This window comes from Chrysochloris asiatica, unplaced genomic scaffold (genome assembly GCF_000296735.1).
Source record: "Chrysochloris asiatica unplaced genomic scaffold, ChrAsi1.0 scaffold00138, whole genome shotgun sequence".
Lineage (NCBI taxonomy): Eukaryota > Metazoa > Chordata > Mammalia > Afrosoricida > Chrysochloridae > Chrysochloris > Chrysochloris asiatica.
This window is the reverse complement of record NW_006408656.1, coordinates 8758268-8773455: the sequence shown is the minus strand read 5'-3', so window position 1 is coordinate 8773455 and position 15188 is coordinate 8758268. Positions and strand designations below refer to the sequence as shown.

General features: G+C 52.5%; 1 protein-coding gene across 3 annotated transcripts; it reads left to right on the top strand.

Moving 5' to 3' along the window:
• The first annotated feature begins 1265 nt into the window (after positions 1-1265).
• CACNB3 (calcium channel, voltage-dependent, beta 3 subunit) lies at positions 1266-15012 on the top strand. 3 transcript variants are annotated; one of them, XM_006870102.1, is made up of 13 exons: positions 1266-1419; positions 9351-9473; positions 9681-9803; positions 10235-10350; positions 10735-10799; positions 11014-11033; positions 11229-11309; positions 11502-11560; positions 11728-11837; positions 12331-12482; positions 12690-12785; positions 12900-13049; positions 13657-15012. In XM_006870102.1, exons 1-13 carry the CDS (start codon positions 1378-1380, stop codon positions 13969-13971), a joined length of 1452 nt encoding a protein of 483 aa, XP_006870164.1. In that variant the 5' UTR covers positions 1266-1377; the 3' UTR covers positions 13972-15012. The 3 variants fall into 3 exon arrangements, with proteins under 3 accessions (XP_006870164.1, XP_006870163.1, XP_006870165.1); XM_006870101.1 differs by lacking the exon at positions 1266-1419 and adding an exon at positions 5467-5688 and having other exon boundaries at positions 13657-15011; XM_006870103.1 differs by lacking the exons at positions 1266-1419; positions 9681-9803 and adding an exon at positions 5644-5688 and having other exon boundaries at positions 13657-13971.
• Positions 15013-15188: the final 176 nt, after the last annotated feature.

Here is a 15188-nt window from a genome sequence, read left to right as displayed (position 1 = left end):
GGGCGGGAAGGGGGTACAGACCCGAGAAGCATCCCAAGGCTCTGTCCACCCTGCTGTCAATTCCTGGCTGGGACTCCACTTGGCTTCGCAGGGACAGACCAGCATGGAGGTAGGAGCTGTCTGGAGTCCTGTGAGGAAGTGTCTCAAAGAGGCTGGGGATAAAAGAGTGCAGCCTGGAATCCCTACAGTGGATATGGAGGTAGGACCTCAATTTCTCTTCCCTCTGGAAAGTGAAGAGGAATAAGATGAGGCTATGGCAGGGTCTGACTCCCAGTTGTAGCCCCCTCTGTTCTCCAGCCAGCAGGATCAAACCCTTGCCGGGTGAGAGACCCCAGGTAGCTGCCGCCACCTGTGAGCAAGTGTGGCCTCCAACTGAGAGAACCCAAGGGGAGTTACAGTCGGTTGCAGAAAAACTCCCTCTCCTCCCCCTTTCCCTTTGGGAAGCCAGGACCTGGGAAAGGAAGGGTGACAGCAGAGGCAGGGCACATCCTGATTGGGTTGAGCAGTCTCCAAATGGATCCTGCAGTAGCCACAAGGCCCTGGACAGGGAAGGGTGGATGTAAGTGGCTTTCCTGGTACCCAGAGGCTTTTTTTTTTTTTTTTTTTTTTTCTCTCTCTCTCTTAAAAGTTTTATTGTGAATTATGTGATAGTTTACATGGGAGAACATTAGTTTTACATTCATTCTATCGTATATCGTCTCATTGCCATGGTTACAATCCCTTTCATGCAATCCTTCCCCCATGCCCCCCAGGTCTTCAGTACACCGTTGCTTTCCCTCTCTGACCCAGAGGCATTTTGACACCTGAACTTTCTTCCTTTCTCCACTGAGGTTGCAGTCAAAACCAAGGTGCATTTCTTCTTCAGGAACAGAGGAGGAGTGCCCGGTGCCTGGAGCAGGGACCCAGGGAGCAGAGCCATCCCCTTAGCTCAGGAGTTGGGGCATCTTTTAGCCCTTCTCCGTCTTGTAGTAGGTGTTGCAGATTCTCTACCCTTTCTAGAAAGGGAGCTGATGAAAAAGTGGAGAGAGGGGGATAATGATAAGGGAGGATGAAAAAGGAGGAAGGACAGTGGGAGGTGCCCAGATATAGAGAGATCAGGAATCAAGAAGAGACAAAGGTGGAGAGAGGCTGGACCGAAAGGCGAGAGTGAGCAAGACTGACTGAGGCTGCGAGAAAGCCCGGGAGAAGGAGGGAGGAGGGAGAAAGAAAGGGGAGGGAACCTGGAGAGAGGGAGGAGAGCGGCGGCGGCGGAGCTCTGCTGGCAAGGGGTGAGGCCAGGCGTGCAGGCGGGAGCCTGTGTGCAGAGCCGCGGCCGGGTCCAGCTCCCGCCTCGGAGCCCCGGGCCCGGGGGAGGGGGAAGGACCGCTAGCTCGGTCTATGTCTTTTTCTGACTCCAGTGCAACCTTCCTGCTGAACGAGGTAACCGTGGGGCCCCTCTCCAGTGGGTGGGAGGGGAGCACCACTCCAAGCTAGGAGAGGGAGATTGCAACGATGGTGAAGGAAGGAGGCCTGAGGAGGTGAGGCCGAGGGTGGGAGAGCTGGAGCTGGCAGCATCTAAGCATTGCAACTGGGCTAGGCTGGGGGGACTAACTGGGAAGCCAGAGAAGGGGATAGATTACAAGATGAAGAGGGGCGGGCTCTGCCAAGCTCTTGTGGTGCCTTCCTGAATTCTCTGGGGACAGTCTAGCAGCCAGAATGCTAGCGGCCTCAACCTAGACCTTGGAGACTTCTGGGAAGTTCTTCCCAGAGGTTCTAGCGCCTTCCTCAATTTCCCCATTCAATACTCAGAGATTGAGATCTATCCAGCTTCCTGGTGCATGCAGAGAAGAAGCTAGGGTATATTTTGGGGACCCCTAAGAACTCCCACTCCCAAACCAGACTTTGTCCCTTTTCTCCTGCCTCAATGCCTGGTACCTGCTCGCTCGCCACCAGGCTAACAGCTCTCTTCAGGCAGAGTCAAGCAAGAAGAGTCCATTCCCTAAGGTGCCTTTGGACCTTGAGCTTTTCTTTTTCTCAGCTGTCTCTTCTTAAATTCAACCATGGAAAAGAAAAGGGATTCTGGACCTCATATAGGATAATGCTGACCAGCACACATCCTGCCACAGGACAGGAAGTCACTAGCTTGGCATAAAATGAGCAGGCAGGTGTGGGTGAGGTAAGAAATGGAAAAGGGCATTGGCTAGCAACCCAGAATCTAGGAAGAAGGGAGGAAGGCATTACAGCTCCGGCAGGACCCATGGGATAGGCCCAGGTATGAGCTGCTGGGGTGGTTGTCATGGCAACCCATGTCTCCGGAGCAGACTTAGGCAACCTTGTCCCAGACGGGGATGAATACAAGGTATGTGAGGTAGGAGTGCTTCAGTTCGCAGATCTACTGTCATCTCAGTCTCTAGGACTAACTGGGGGTTGAGAGAGCCCCAAAAGGAGAGGCTAGCGTTGTAGATTTAGGAATGGGATGAGAAACCTTAGCAGCTGTCTTCTTCACCAGATCATCTCCCCAGAGATACCACTTTGAGGGTTTTGTTCCTTCGACACCTCAGCCCTCCTCTGCCCAGCTGGCAGGACAGATGAACCAAAGGCAGAATATCCAAGGATTCCAATCCAGACGAATCCAATAAAACCAACCCCAAAATCGTGCTGGACTCAGAAGGAAATGTGAAAGCAGAATGCCTCCCCCAATAGTGATTAGTTCCCTCAGCCATCAGGGATCCAGCAAAGTCCAGTTTACCAAACCTTCAGGAGGAAGATGCTGGGCTGGACTGGAAAGGGGTAGACAGACTAAAGATAAACTAAAGACAAATTTTAAATGAGGTCCTTCCTCTCTCCTTTCCTTGCTAAAGGAAGAGGAAAAAGTGACAGGTGGGAAAAGGATTCGTTTGGGAGGTTTTTCTGTCTTTTTCTCTCATGCATAGTATTTCATATAATAGAGCTCATCAAACCCTGTCAAAATTTTGATTTTCTGATTTCCCTCTAACCCTCAAACTAGGACAGAGTAGGACTAGGAATTACTTAGAGTAGGTGCCTCATAAATGTGTGTGGTTGTTGTTGTTTAGTGCTGTCAAGTCAGTTCCCAGTCATAGTGACCCTGCATAGGTTTTCTGAGGAGCGGCTGATGAGCTTGAACTGCCGACCTTGAGGTTCAAACTGACATTGCAGTCCAGTGCATTAACCTGCACTGGGAGTAGATAAGTGAGTGAGCAGAGACGAGACGGGTGAGAAATACATGGTGTCCATCTGCAAAGTTATTTGAATTGCAAGGTCGGTGGCTCAAGCTCACCAGCTGCTCCTAGGAAACCCTATACAGGGTCGCTATGGGTTTGAACTGACTAGATGGCACTTAACAACAACATCTATCTCATAGACTCCAAATTTCAAAGCTTTTAGCCCCCTAGAAGTCTACCCCAACTTCTTTTTGTTGTTAAATGCCATGGAATGGATTACAACTCGCAGTGACCCTGTATAGGGTTTCCAAGGAGGAACTGGTGGGTTTGAACCATTGACCTTGTAGTAAGCATTTCAGTGCTTATTCTACAGCACCATACCAGGAGTCCTTTTTAAAGAGGGGGAAACAGTTTCAGAGATATTAACTAAGCTAACTAAGATTACACAGTTTATTACTGGCAGAGCCAAAACTAATATTCTGGTATCTTGACTTTGAAAAATGATTTAGCCCATATACACATCCTCCATTCTGCTAATCTACTCTCCCTCCTGGATTTTCCCTTCCTCTTCACCCAGATTTCAACCCATAGTGAGATGAGGCAAAGCATTACTCAGTGGTTAAGGAAGTCATAACAACCTCCCACAACTGGACAGGGATTATTTTTGATTTACTGAAGCTCTCATCCATTTTCGTACCCTATCTTCACACTTAGCCTAATGAAACAGATTCCTGAGCTCAACATGTGTGAGAAACTGGGGCTGGAGGACTCAGCTCAGGAATAAGAGTCCAAATACTAGGAGGCTGGAAGCCACCAAGGGTAACTCCCTGTCTATTTCACATCTCCATCAGGATGGAGTGGCTGGTGGATTTGAAACATCAACTTTGCAGTTAGCAGTCCAGTACTTATCCTACAGTGCCACATCAGGACTCTATGGGGGCAGGTAGGCAATTAGGATTCAAAAGATAGTTTTGCTAGAGAAATGAAAAAAGGAGGGTGCTTAAATGGGGGGGGGGAGATCTTTGGGGAAGTTCCCTTGAGTAGGTAGGGCTGCGGCTCTTTTTATCTCAAATCTCAACATCCTTTTGAAGATATTCACTGAGGCTGGAACTTGGATAGACACCATTCCCAACCTTTTGTTAAGGTGAAAATCTGGCCTCACAACGTGGCTTTCTGGTCCTTTCCCTCTCCCAGTGTGGCCAGGGTTCCACCTTCTGTTCTACCTACAGCAATCCCCCTACCTCCACTCTCTGACTTTTTTCCTTCTCCCTTCAGACACAAAGTAGGCAGTTCAAACCCACCAGCCTCTCCCCCGTAGAGAGATGGGGCTATCTGCTGCTCCTGTAAAGATTTACGGTCTTGGGAACCCAATATAGGGTCTCTATGAGGCGGAAATGACTGCAGGCAGTGGGATTCGCGAAGATAGCCCTCTCTGCCCCAATTCCCACAGATGCCTTGGCAGTGTGTTTTTGGCTGGGAAATAGCAAGGGAACCCCAGTCTCGGTCAGACTAGGATGAAATCTTCCCGAGATAGGTGTGGGGGAGAACTAATCCAGCTCTTCAAAACCTCCGGTCACATGGGTTGGACCCTTTGATGCTGCGTGTCAGGATTGAGGGGATGGAGCACCTGTTGGGCCAGGGGTGATTTTATGGCATTTGCCTGGAGTCGCCAAATCCATTCCTTCTCAGTACAGTTGCTGGGTTTGCTTTCGGAGTCTTCGGAACTACGGGACCCAAACACGCCATCTTCTTTTACCTGGGGCCCCTCCCGGCAGGCCACCCCTCCCCCATGCCTTTCTGCCCCAAAGTCCCAGTCTCTCCTTTCCTCGCTGGGTCTCTAGTTCTTTCTTCTTCTTCGGCCTCCCCTTAACCTCCGCCTTATCCTTTGCAGTCTCGGGTCTGTCCCTCTCGCCGGCTCCACACCCCCTCCCCCGCGCCAGCCCTTTGTTTCCCGGTGTTGTATTTCCTGGGTTGCGGAGCGTCTCAGTCTCCGCATCTCTCCTCGCCCCGCCTCCGACGAGCCTGGGCCCGCCCCGCCCTCAGTCTCTCCTCCCCTTCCTCCCCGCCGCCCCTTTGCCCCGTGGGTACTTGGGGACCCACCTTCTGCTGGGCTGTCGTCTACTCCCATCTCCCGGCCGCGTCCAGGCTCCCCCGTGGCCGGTGCCCCCTGCCGCCACCACCCCCCCGCCTTCTCCCCGGGAGGGGCAGGTGGGCGGGCACTATTGTTGTAGGAGTCGGCGCCAGATTCCTCAGCCACGCTCGGGGTGGGACCAGCAGGGTTCGGGGGTGGGGGGGTGGGGTAGGATGAGGGGAGCGGTGATTTGAGCTCCGAGCAGCTGGGCTTCGCGGCTCGTTCCCTCCTTCGCGCTCTGTCGCTCAGCCGTCGCCGCCCGCCGGGCTGCGGGGTTCGGTGGCATCTCTCGGGCGCGGCCACTGCTCCCGCCCCCGGTGTTGCTCTCTTCCTCCCAACCCGGACTCCCCCATGTATGACGACTCCTACGTGCCCGGGTTTGAGGACTCGGAGGCGGTGAGTGCCCACGGGCGTGGGGGGGATGGGAATGGGGAAGTTGTGGTGACACCTTCTCTCCCTTGGACCCTTCCCCCAGTTCTGGACTTGGGAAAAACGCCCCCGTGACGGGGCAGTGTGTGTTCGGGGAGCATTGTAGGAAAGTGAGATAGGTCACTCACTTCTAGAGGGTGGATCCTGAGCCCAAGATTGGAGAGGTGGAGGGAGAAAGGGGTGGAGGAATTGAGGCTGAGGTGTTTAGCGGTTTTAGAGAGAGCAGACCTAAGGGCTAGAGTTCTAAAGGAGGATTTATGGAGAAGCTGGGCGTCTTGGGGAGGGGGACATTGCAGACTTCCTGTGCCCAAATGATGAGCCTGGGTCCCATCCTCTTCAGAAAGATATCATAAAACTTGAGTCCCTTCATTATCCCTTTCCATAATCTGTCTCTGCGTGTTGCCTTATCTCCTCACCCTTGCTCTACCCCAACTACTGGTCCTGACTAAAACCTGGGTACCCGGCACATGGGTGGGCCATCTGACAGCCCATTCATTCCACAACCTCCTGCTGAGGCTTCCTGAGAGCAGCATTCAGCATGGAGGCCCTGGAGGTGAGACCAGAGGAACTGAAGGCCTGGGGTTAGAGAGGAAGCTCTTTGCTCAGAGAACCAGGCAACTGATAAATATTTAATTCTCCTCTTTGCTTTTATCTCCTGACCCACTGAGACAAATCAGCTCATTAGGCAGTGATTCCCGGAGCTCAGAGAGCAGGGAGAGTGCTTGGAAGGATGGGACAAGGTTAGGGAGTAGCTTCTCAGCCCCCTGGAGCTGCCAATCTTCCTTTAAACCTCCTGAAAGAAGACCTCCTTGGAAGAGGACCATTAGATGATTTGGAGGAGGTCCCTGATGGGTGTGTAGGTTAGAGCTATACAGTTGCCAGCACCCCTGGGAATGAAAAGGGGGTATGATAAAGCCCTGACCCATCTCTTGCTGCCAGGCCCAGGATAGATGAATGCTAAACCTCGGAATAGGCTATTATCAGTCTTTTCTGGAACTGGACTCCTGCTGGGACCAACTCCTTATCAAGGCTCTGGGGCTGAAAACCTTGCAGCTAGAACAGATAACTTTTGAGGGGCTGGTGGATACCTCTTCTCTGACAGTGAAAAGGGCAGCTAACATGGTCCAGGGTGCCAACATGCCAAGGTGAGCTTGAGAAAGGACTAGAGGGTCTTTTCCATCCTTACTGAGAAGGCAGGGACTGCTACAAGGTAAACACTGACATGTGGAGGATGTTTGGAGGCACCATGCTGTCCCATTGCACCCTCCCCACCTCTCTCTAGTTCCTGGATTACCCTCCCCCACTTCCTTTCTCTTGCCTGGCTCCTTGCTCTCCCTGAGGCCCCCTCTGAAGCAGTAGGAGGGAGATCAGGCTCTAAATAAATCCACCGGCTCATCTCCCTCCTCTCCTTCCCCATGCTGCAGCCTGCCCACACACTCACCAGGCAAGGGGGGCACCACCAGGGCACTGTGCCAACTCCTGGCAGCTCTAAAGTACTGAGCCTCTGGCTGTTTTGGCATAGAAGGGAGTGGGGGAGACAAGACCCCCAGAATGTGCTTGGCAGGGCAGCCCTGGCCTCCCCAAGTGAGACCAGAGCTTCAGGAGGTAAGGATCCCTGAAGACTTGGGAGTAATGGTGAGAACACAACTTACTAAATAGTAAGGGAGCCATCCCATCATTTACATCCTAGAGTGAGAGGCCAGGTTACCCAACTACCACAGGCAAGCACATTACTATCAGTTTGAGAGCCTGGAGGGCATGTAATAAAGGTGAGACTCTTTTTCTACCACATACTAGGCATATAGGTGGTATCTAGTGTGTCCTTATCAAAGTGAATGTGGTTCATCCTGCCCTTCCACGTGGGTCTTTATGCACTTCAAACAGCCATGCCATGTAGAGGTATCTCCTGTGTCCTAAGACTCTGAGAAAGAGCTCCCTCCTCTTACTGACCTGGGAACTCAGTCTTCTTCCTGCTGCCAAGCCAGTCCTATTTTATTTTGAAGAGAGATGGGGAAGCACAGACAGACTGTTGTTAGCTGCTGGGTAACTGTCCCTGACTCATGGTGACCCCTTGCACAACAGAATGAGCCACTACCCAATCCTGTCCCAGTTCCACAATATGTTGAGTATAAGACACATGTGATCCATAAGGTTTTCATTGACAAAATTTTGGAATAGATTGCCAGGCCTTTCTTCCTGGTTCCTCTGGATAGTCTGCTGTAACCTGTTCACCATAACACACAAGCCGCCACTGACACAGGAATCAAACTATGGTCTCCTCATGGAATGTGTGAATTCTGTACCAGTGAACTACCAATGTCCCTCGGCCCCTCTGCTTTCTTCATGCCTTTGGCCTACCACAGACATTGTTTATAGTTTAAGCTGAGACCAAGCTGCCATGTCCTCTTGTCTGAGGCAGGGGTGTGATTTCACTCCCTCTGCTGCCTTCCCTCAGGTGGTCAATATTCTGCAGTCTGAGAAGGTAGTCTACAGTCCCTTTCTCTATACACACACACTTTCCCACATAAATCCCTTATCTAGGCTCTCATCTTCTCTTTCTCTCTGCCACCCAAACCTCAGAATTGAGGGAAGCAGCATTCCATTGTTATGCCCACAAAAGGGAAACCATGGCAAAAAAAAAAAAAAAAACCCACAAAATATTCTCTTCTCCCTAGACTGAGGGGAAACGCAGACATCTTGACTTCTGGCCTCTTGTCTCAGGATGTAGCTTCCCTTACTCTTGTGCATTTACCTCAGGGCCTTGAAGGGGAACCATGAGCCCTCCAAATGTGCCCTCATTGCCTAGAGACCCTTCCTACTGGCAGACTCCGTGACTCTCCTTGCTTAGCTTACCAGAGACCCCCTCCCTAAGTCCCTCGGGTCCTGTTCCTTAGCTGGGTTGCTTGGCACCAGCCTGGCCTTCCTCCAGGGCCTGATATGCCTCAAGCTTGGGGAGATGTAGGCCAGGTGGTAGGCGTGGCCCAGCTCGCCTGTGCCCAGGGAGATAGCTTTGTGTTGCCTTCTCAGCCTTGTTTGCTGCCCACACCTGGCCAGTTGCCCCAGCAGGTGTGGGAGGAAAGAAAGTGGGGGGTGGGGAGAGTAAACAGAAGGTGATTTCTAGGAGTTGGCAGCTCTGTGCCCTCTCTTCACCCTGGAATGGTAGAGACAAGGGAAAATGGGATCTAAGGAGGCAGGTGGCTGTTTCCAGACATTCAGGGCCAGTGCCATGCCAACCAGCATCTCTTGACTGCTCCCTGGCTGGCTGTACTCCCGCCAGGCATTTTAAAGGGATAATATCCAGGCTGCTTTGCAGGCTGGCGTGAACAAGAGTGTATTCTGGATTCAAAATCATCTCCAATACATAATTTACGGTACATCCCCCTGCTCTCAGACCTTGGAAGACATGGTCAAGGGGAGAAACGAGAGGAAAGAAGGAAGTGTGGTAAGCTATTGAAAGCTGCAGTATTCATAGGCTTGTAGGAAGCGCCCAGATCTGAGCATGTATTGATTAGGCCAGCATTTCCTGCAGCCTGAGAGATACCAGGGCCCTTCCTGTGGGGATAGGAGGAGATGCTCCCATAGCACCTTTCTTGCGTGAGTCCAGGGTCACTGCCTTTCTCCCATCGCAGGGTTCAGCAGACTCCTATACCAGCCGCCCATCTCTGGACTCGGACGTCTCCCTGGAGGAGGATCGGGAGAGTGCCCGGCGTGAAGTGGAGAGCCAGGCTCAGCAGCAGCTTGAAAGGGCCAAGGTATCACCTTCTGGAGCAGGAGACAAGTTTGGGTGGGAATCTGTGCTTGGTCCCAAGTCCCAGGAGGTCATTGGGCAGAGAGTATGTGAGTGTGAAAGAGTGTGTGTGATGGGTGAGCAGCGGCTCTGACCCTCCGCTGACGGGGCACCGCTACTGGGATGTGTGGTCTGAGGCTCCCTCGCTGACACCGATGGCCACTTTGTCCAGCACAAGCCCGTGGCATTTGCTGTGAGGACTAATGTCAGCTACTGTGGTGTACTGGATGAGGAGTGCCCAGTCCAGGGTTCTGGAGTCAACTTCGAGGCCAAAGATTTCCTGCACATTAAAGAGGTGATCGATACCCTCCCCTTCTCCAAAAGAAGTTTCTACCACGTAATTTCCCTGCTCCTGCCCCAACTCCTAATGCTTCTTATTCTCTGGGTCGTTAGTCTGTAAGCACATTCCCAAACTCCTCAGCTACTTACTTTTAACACACACTCATACAGCCCTGATACCCAAGACCAATGCCATCCTTCTTAGCCCTAGTAGAAGTTAGATTTGCTGTGTGACAGCTGTGATCCCGAGGTCTGGAATTCTGGGTGCTTCACCCCAGCTGCCTTTGCCTCTGGCACCTTCTCCTGCCTAGCTCCCCTCATGCTGCCTTCCTCAGTTGATCTGGGTGAGCTCACTAAATGCCTCCCTGGCTCCTCCACCTCTCCAACTCAGGACTAAGGCCAGCACTGCTGCCTCTCACCACCCTTCCTGCTCCTCCCCACCCTTAGAAGTACAGCAATGACTGGTGGATCGGGCGGCTAGTGAAAGAGGGTGGAGACGTCGCCTTCATCCCCAGCCCCCAGCGCCTGGAGAGCATCCGGCTCAAACAGGAGCAGAAGGCCAGGTGAGAGCAGGGCTGTGACTCAATAAACACCATGCCCCTAGACATGTGTACATTACCCATAGTACACCGGCACCACACATGTGTGCATATCCCACACCAAAATACATGCCTATACCCAGCTATACACATCTACACATCTCTATCCAGCAAATATACAAGCATACACATACAAAGGCACACACATCAAATGCTTCTTCATGAACTAAAGTGTGTGGAAACTTACACAGCTATTAATGTTTACACACAGATATGGAGCTTTCAACAAGTTAGTGGGAAAATTCCATGATCTTTCATTCCATTTGCCTACAAACTTTTTGAAGCCCCTTCAGTGTATACACAATGGCATATGTACACATTCTCTCTGACCTCCTTTTCTGCTCTCAGGAGATCCGGGAACCCCTCCAGCCTGAGTGACATTGGCAGCAGGCGCTCCCCTCCTCCATCTCTAGGTAGCCTCTCCCCACCCCACCCCCAGCTTGGGTAGGTGGGTAATTAAGACACAGGGAAGAGGGGATTTTCCCCAGGTTGACTGTGGGGAGGGTTGGTGGCAGGATCCAAAGAGCTGGGAGAAGCTCCGGATCTCCCCTGGGAGAGGGAATGCCATGCCCCCAGGACCTTTTTCCCCTTCACCAACTTTAATCTTTTATTTCCTTTTCCAAAAAGCCAAGCAGAAGCAAAAGCAGGTGAGTCAAGAAAGGGGTCTGAGATGGGGGTTTCTCATGGCTTATGGCTGCGGGAACAGTTTTCGGGCAGTCATTGTTGGAGGGGCAAAAGATACAGAAGGGAGGGAGTGCCAAGACTTTTGCGATCTTCTCCCAGGACCAAATGGTCATACGGCAGGCACCTAGGTTTTGCCTGACCTCTGGTCTATTCTGCAGGCAGAACATGTTCCTCCATATGATGTGGTGCCCTCCATGCGGCCCGTGGTGCTGGTGGGGCCCTCTCTGAAAGGTTATGAGGTGAGAAAAGGTCGCTGGCCCCAGAGTCACCTCTACCAAGCCTGCCACAGGAAGGGCCCCTGGGACAGTGGGAGGGGGCATCCTCCCCCGCAGGGTCTAAGTGTGTAACATGCAAGGTCCGTGAACCAGGCCTGGGGATTCTGCCCCTCTTCACATGGACTCTCGGTCAGCTCCCTGATCTTCCCCACCCAGGTCACAGACATGATGCAGAAGGCTCTCTTTGACTTCCTCAAACATAGGTTTGATGGCAGGTAAGCTGCTGGGCCTAGAGCAGCATGAGAACCAGGGAGAAGTCCATTGCCTACTTCCAGATGCTTGTTGTAGGGACTTTTCTGAAGGGAGTTAGTGAGGTCTGAGTAAGGTGGGGCCCAGGGCTTTAAGTTTAGAGGTGAGTTATGATTCTTCACCCTCACTCCAGGATATCCATCACCCGTGTCACAGCGGACCTTTCATTGGCAAAGCGATCTGTACTTAACAACCCCGGCAAGAGGACCATCATAGAACGTTCCTCTGCTCGCTCCAGCATTGGTAAGATGTCCTTGTCTCCCTGTTACTCTGCCCACTCAAGTATTAGAACATTTCTTCCTACTTTTCTTTTTCCCTACTCTGCTTTTCTGCCCAATTCCTTCTCTACCCGGCCCAGGATTGGTCAGAACCAATCCAAGTTGTTTCAGTACCCTACTCTTGTACCTGCCCAGTCCATCTGGATAAGCTCACCAAATGCCTCCCTGGTTCCTTCACCTCTGAGACCCAGGACTAAGGCTTTTGATTAATACCCTTCTCTCTGGTTCATTCCTGTCCACCATTTGGGAGCCCCTCTGGTAGCATAGTGGGTACGAATCGAGCTGCTAACTTCATAGTCAGCAAGCAGTTGGAAACTACCAGCTGTTCCTCGGAAACCCTGTATAGGGTCGCTATGAGTCAGAACTGACTCCACAGCACATAACCACCACCAAAGGCCCTGTTGGAATAAGAAATGTCTGGAGCCATAGGTGATCACTCCTGCTTCCTCCCTCCATAGCTGAAGTACAGAGTGAGATCGAGCGCATATTTGAACTGGCCAAATCCCTGCAGTTAGTAGTGTTGGATGCCGACACCATCAATCACCCAGCTCAGCTGGCCAAAACCTCACTGGCCCCCATCATCGTCTTTGTCAAAGTGTCCTCACCGAAGGTAGGTTAGCTGTGGTGATGGAGGCGGCTCTGAGTTGCCTCAGTAGAATGTAAAAATCTTTTTGGTATCTGCCCAGTGGCACCTGAGTTCTTGTTCCTTGCTGCCCCTTGACACCATTTTGAGTCATCCTCACCTGTTACCGATGCCATATCACAAGTGGGGGACATGCCCAGTTCTTTCCAGGCCCGGGTCTGCCCTTTCTCTCAGGTACTCCAACGTCTCATTCGCTCCCGGGGGAAGTCACAGATGAAGCACCTGACTGTACAGATGATGGCATATGATAAGTTGGTTCAGTGCCCACCGGTGAGTGCTTGCATCAGCTACCCCTATTCCCACTCTGCCTTATCCAGGTTGGAGCTATAGAGGTTAGTACGGGGCTGCCACTGTGAGGAGCTCAACTTTTCCCCTCTTCCCCAGGAGTCGTTTGATGTGATTCTGGATGAGAACCAGCTGGAGGATGCCTGTGAGCACCTAGCTGAATACCTGGAGGTTTACTGGCGGGCCACCCACCACCCGGCACCCAGCCCTAGTCTTTTGGGGCCCCCCAGTGCCATCCCTGGACTTCAGGTAACCACTTCCTGAATAAGTTCATATCTTCAAACAGCCAGCTAATGCATTGCTCTCCCCCTAAGCTGCCCGGCTCAAGGTTGAGGAGGGTCCTTGGCCTCTAGTTCAAAAGGCTTGGAGAGCTCTCAGCTCTGCTGGAGACAGAGCTGCTGCAGACAGCCTAAGACCTTTCTGATGAGGAAATAGTCAACAAGATGAGTAATCAGATTTGTTTCTAGGGGTCAGAGGAAGCAGTCTCCAAACCCTCCTCCTAATCGGGTTTGGTAATTTTGCTGGGTGCCGTCAAGTTGACTGTGACTCATAAGGAACTGCCCCATAGGGTTATCTAAGGTTCTAGTCGTTCCCAGAGAGCAGCCGGTGGGTTCAAACCCATGAGTTTCCCATTAGCAGCTAAGCATTAACCATCGTGATACCTGAATTTGAAGGGAGTCAGAAGCTCATATCCAATCTGAAGAGGAAGACTGCTCTAGCATAGTTCTTCCTTGTGTTACTTCCTGGATCTAGGACTTGAGGGAGGAGGTGGAAGAACCGCCAACCCTACCAGAGGTGGGAGGGAGGCTAAGGTGAGGTCTGTGCTGCCTTACTTAGAGCTGTGTGTTGCCCCCAGAACCAGCAGCTGCTGGGAGAACGTGGCGAGGAGCACTCGCCCCTCGAGCGGGACAGCTTGATGCCCTCAGATGAGGCCAGTGAGAGCTCACGCCAAGCCTGGACAGGATCTTCACAGCGTAGCTCCCGCCACCTAGAGGAGGACTATGCAGATGCCTACCAGGACCTGTACCAACCTCACCGCCAACACACTTCGGGGCTGCCTAGTGCTAATGGACATGACCCCCAAGACCGACTCCTAGTCCAGGACTCAGAGCACAACCACAATGACCGGAACTGGCAGCGCAACCGGCCCTGGCCCAAAGATAGCTACTGACAGCCTCCTGCTGCCTAGGCAGGCAGGCACAGGCACAGCTGACTGGGGGACCCACTCCAGGCAGACAGGTTGGAGTTAGACTGGCATTAGGCTGCCACTAGGCTCAGCCCCCAAACCCCCCTGCCCAGCCCCAGCTCCAGGGCTGCCTGGGGTCCCAAGGTTCTGGGAGCAGGGGGCCCCTTTACCTCCTGGGCAATGTCCTCCTAGGCTCCCATTCCAGGTACTAGCTGTGTGTTCTGCACCCCTGGCACCTTCCAATCCTCTCTTGCACAAGAAGCTGCCCACTGGGCAGTGCCCTCAGGCCAGGATCCCTTTTAGCAGGGGCCTTCCCATCACTCAGGGAAGGGATGTCTCCTCAAAGTGACCAGAGGATGGAGGTATGGCCACATGGCATGAAGAAACAGTCCCTGAGCAGACACAGGTCTAACAGTCAAGGGACTCGGGGGTTGTACCTTGGGGTCCAAGGGCCTCCCCTTAACTCACTGCCAAACATTAGAAATGAGACAATCAGAGACCATCAGGTGGCACTCCCATCTGTGAGCTGGGGCAGGCCATCCAAGTACAGGACTGGAATGGCAGGCAGCCCACACTGGGGCTAGAGCTCTTGGAGGGAGGGCTGTCTTCACCCTTAAACAACTGACTGGACTAGGGACTAAGAGCATGGTCGAGCTAAGCAGAGGACAGGAGTCAACCTGGATTGGGGACTCGGGGAGGGAGGGCGGGCGGGTATGCACAGCACAGATGTATGAAACACTTTCAGGGCCCTGTTCGCCCCTTTGTTTTGTCCTTGCATCTGGTCATTTTTGGTTTTGCCCCTCATGTGCCCTAGGGAATATGAGCCCCAAAATTTACTCCCTGATTCATAGCTGCTGCTTCTTACATTAGGGTTAGATGGGGAGAGATAGGACACAGTGAACAGCCCTTAGAGGCCGTGTCTACCTGCCTACCCTTGCCTATGGCTCTAGTGTGACCTACAGAGCATGCTCCACAAGACCCTGCCCCCACCTCACTGTCATCACTAATAAACACCATGCACAGTCCTCAGGCTTTTGTTTTGTCTGCTGGCTTAAGTGGTCAGACTCCTGGCTCCATAGCCTGGCCAAGTCTGGAGGAAGTAAAGAAGTATGCTGGCCTCTCCTCTCACAAAGCACTCATTGAGTGGGAAAGAAAAAGGGCAGAGCCAGGAGAGCCCTCCCTCCTGTCAGCCTCATCCCTAG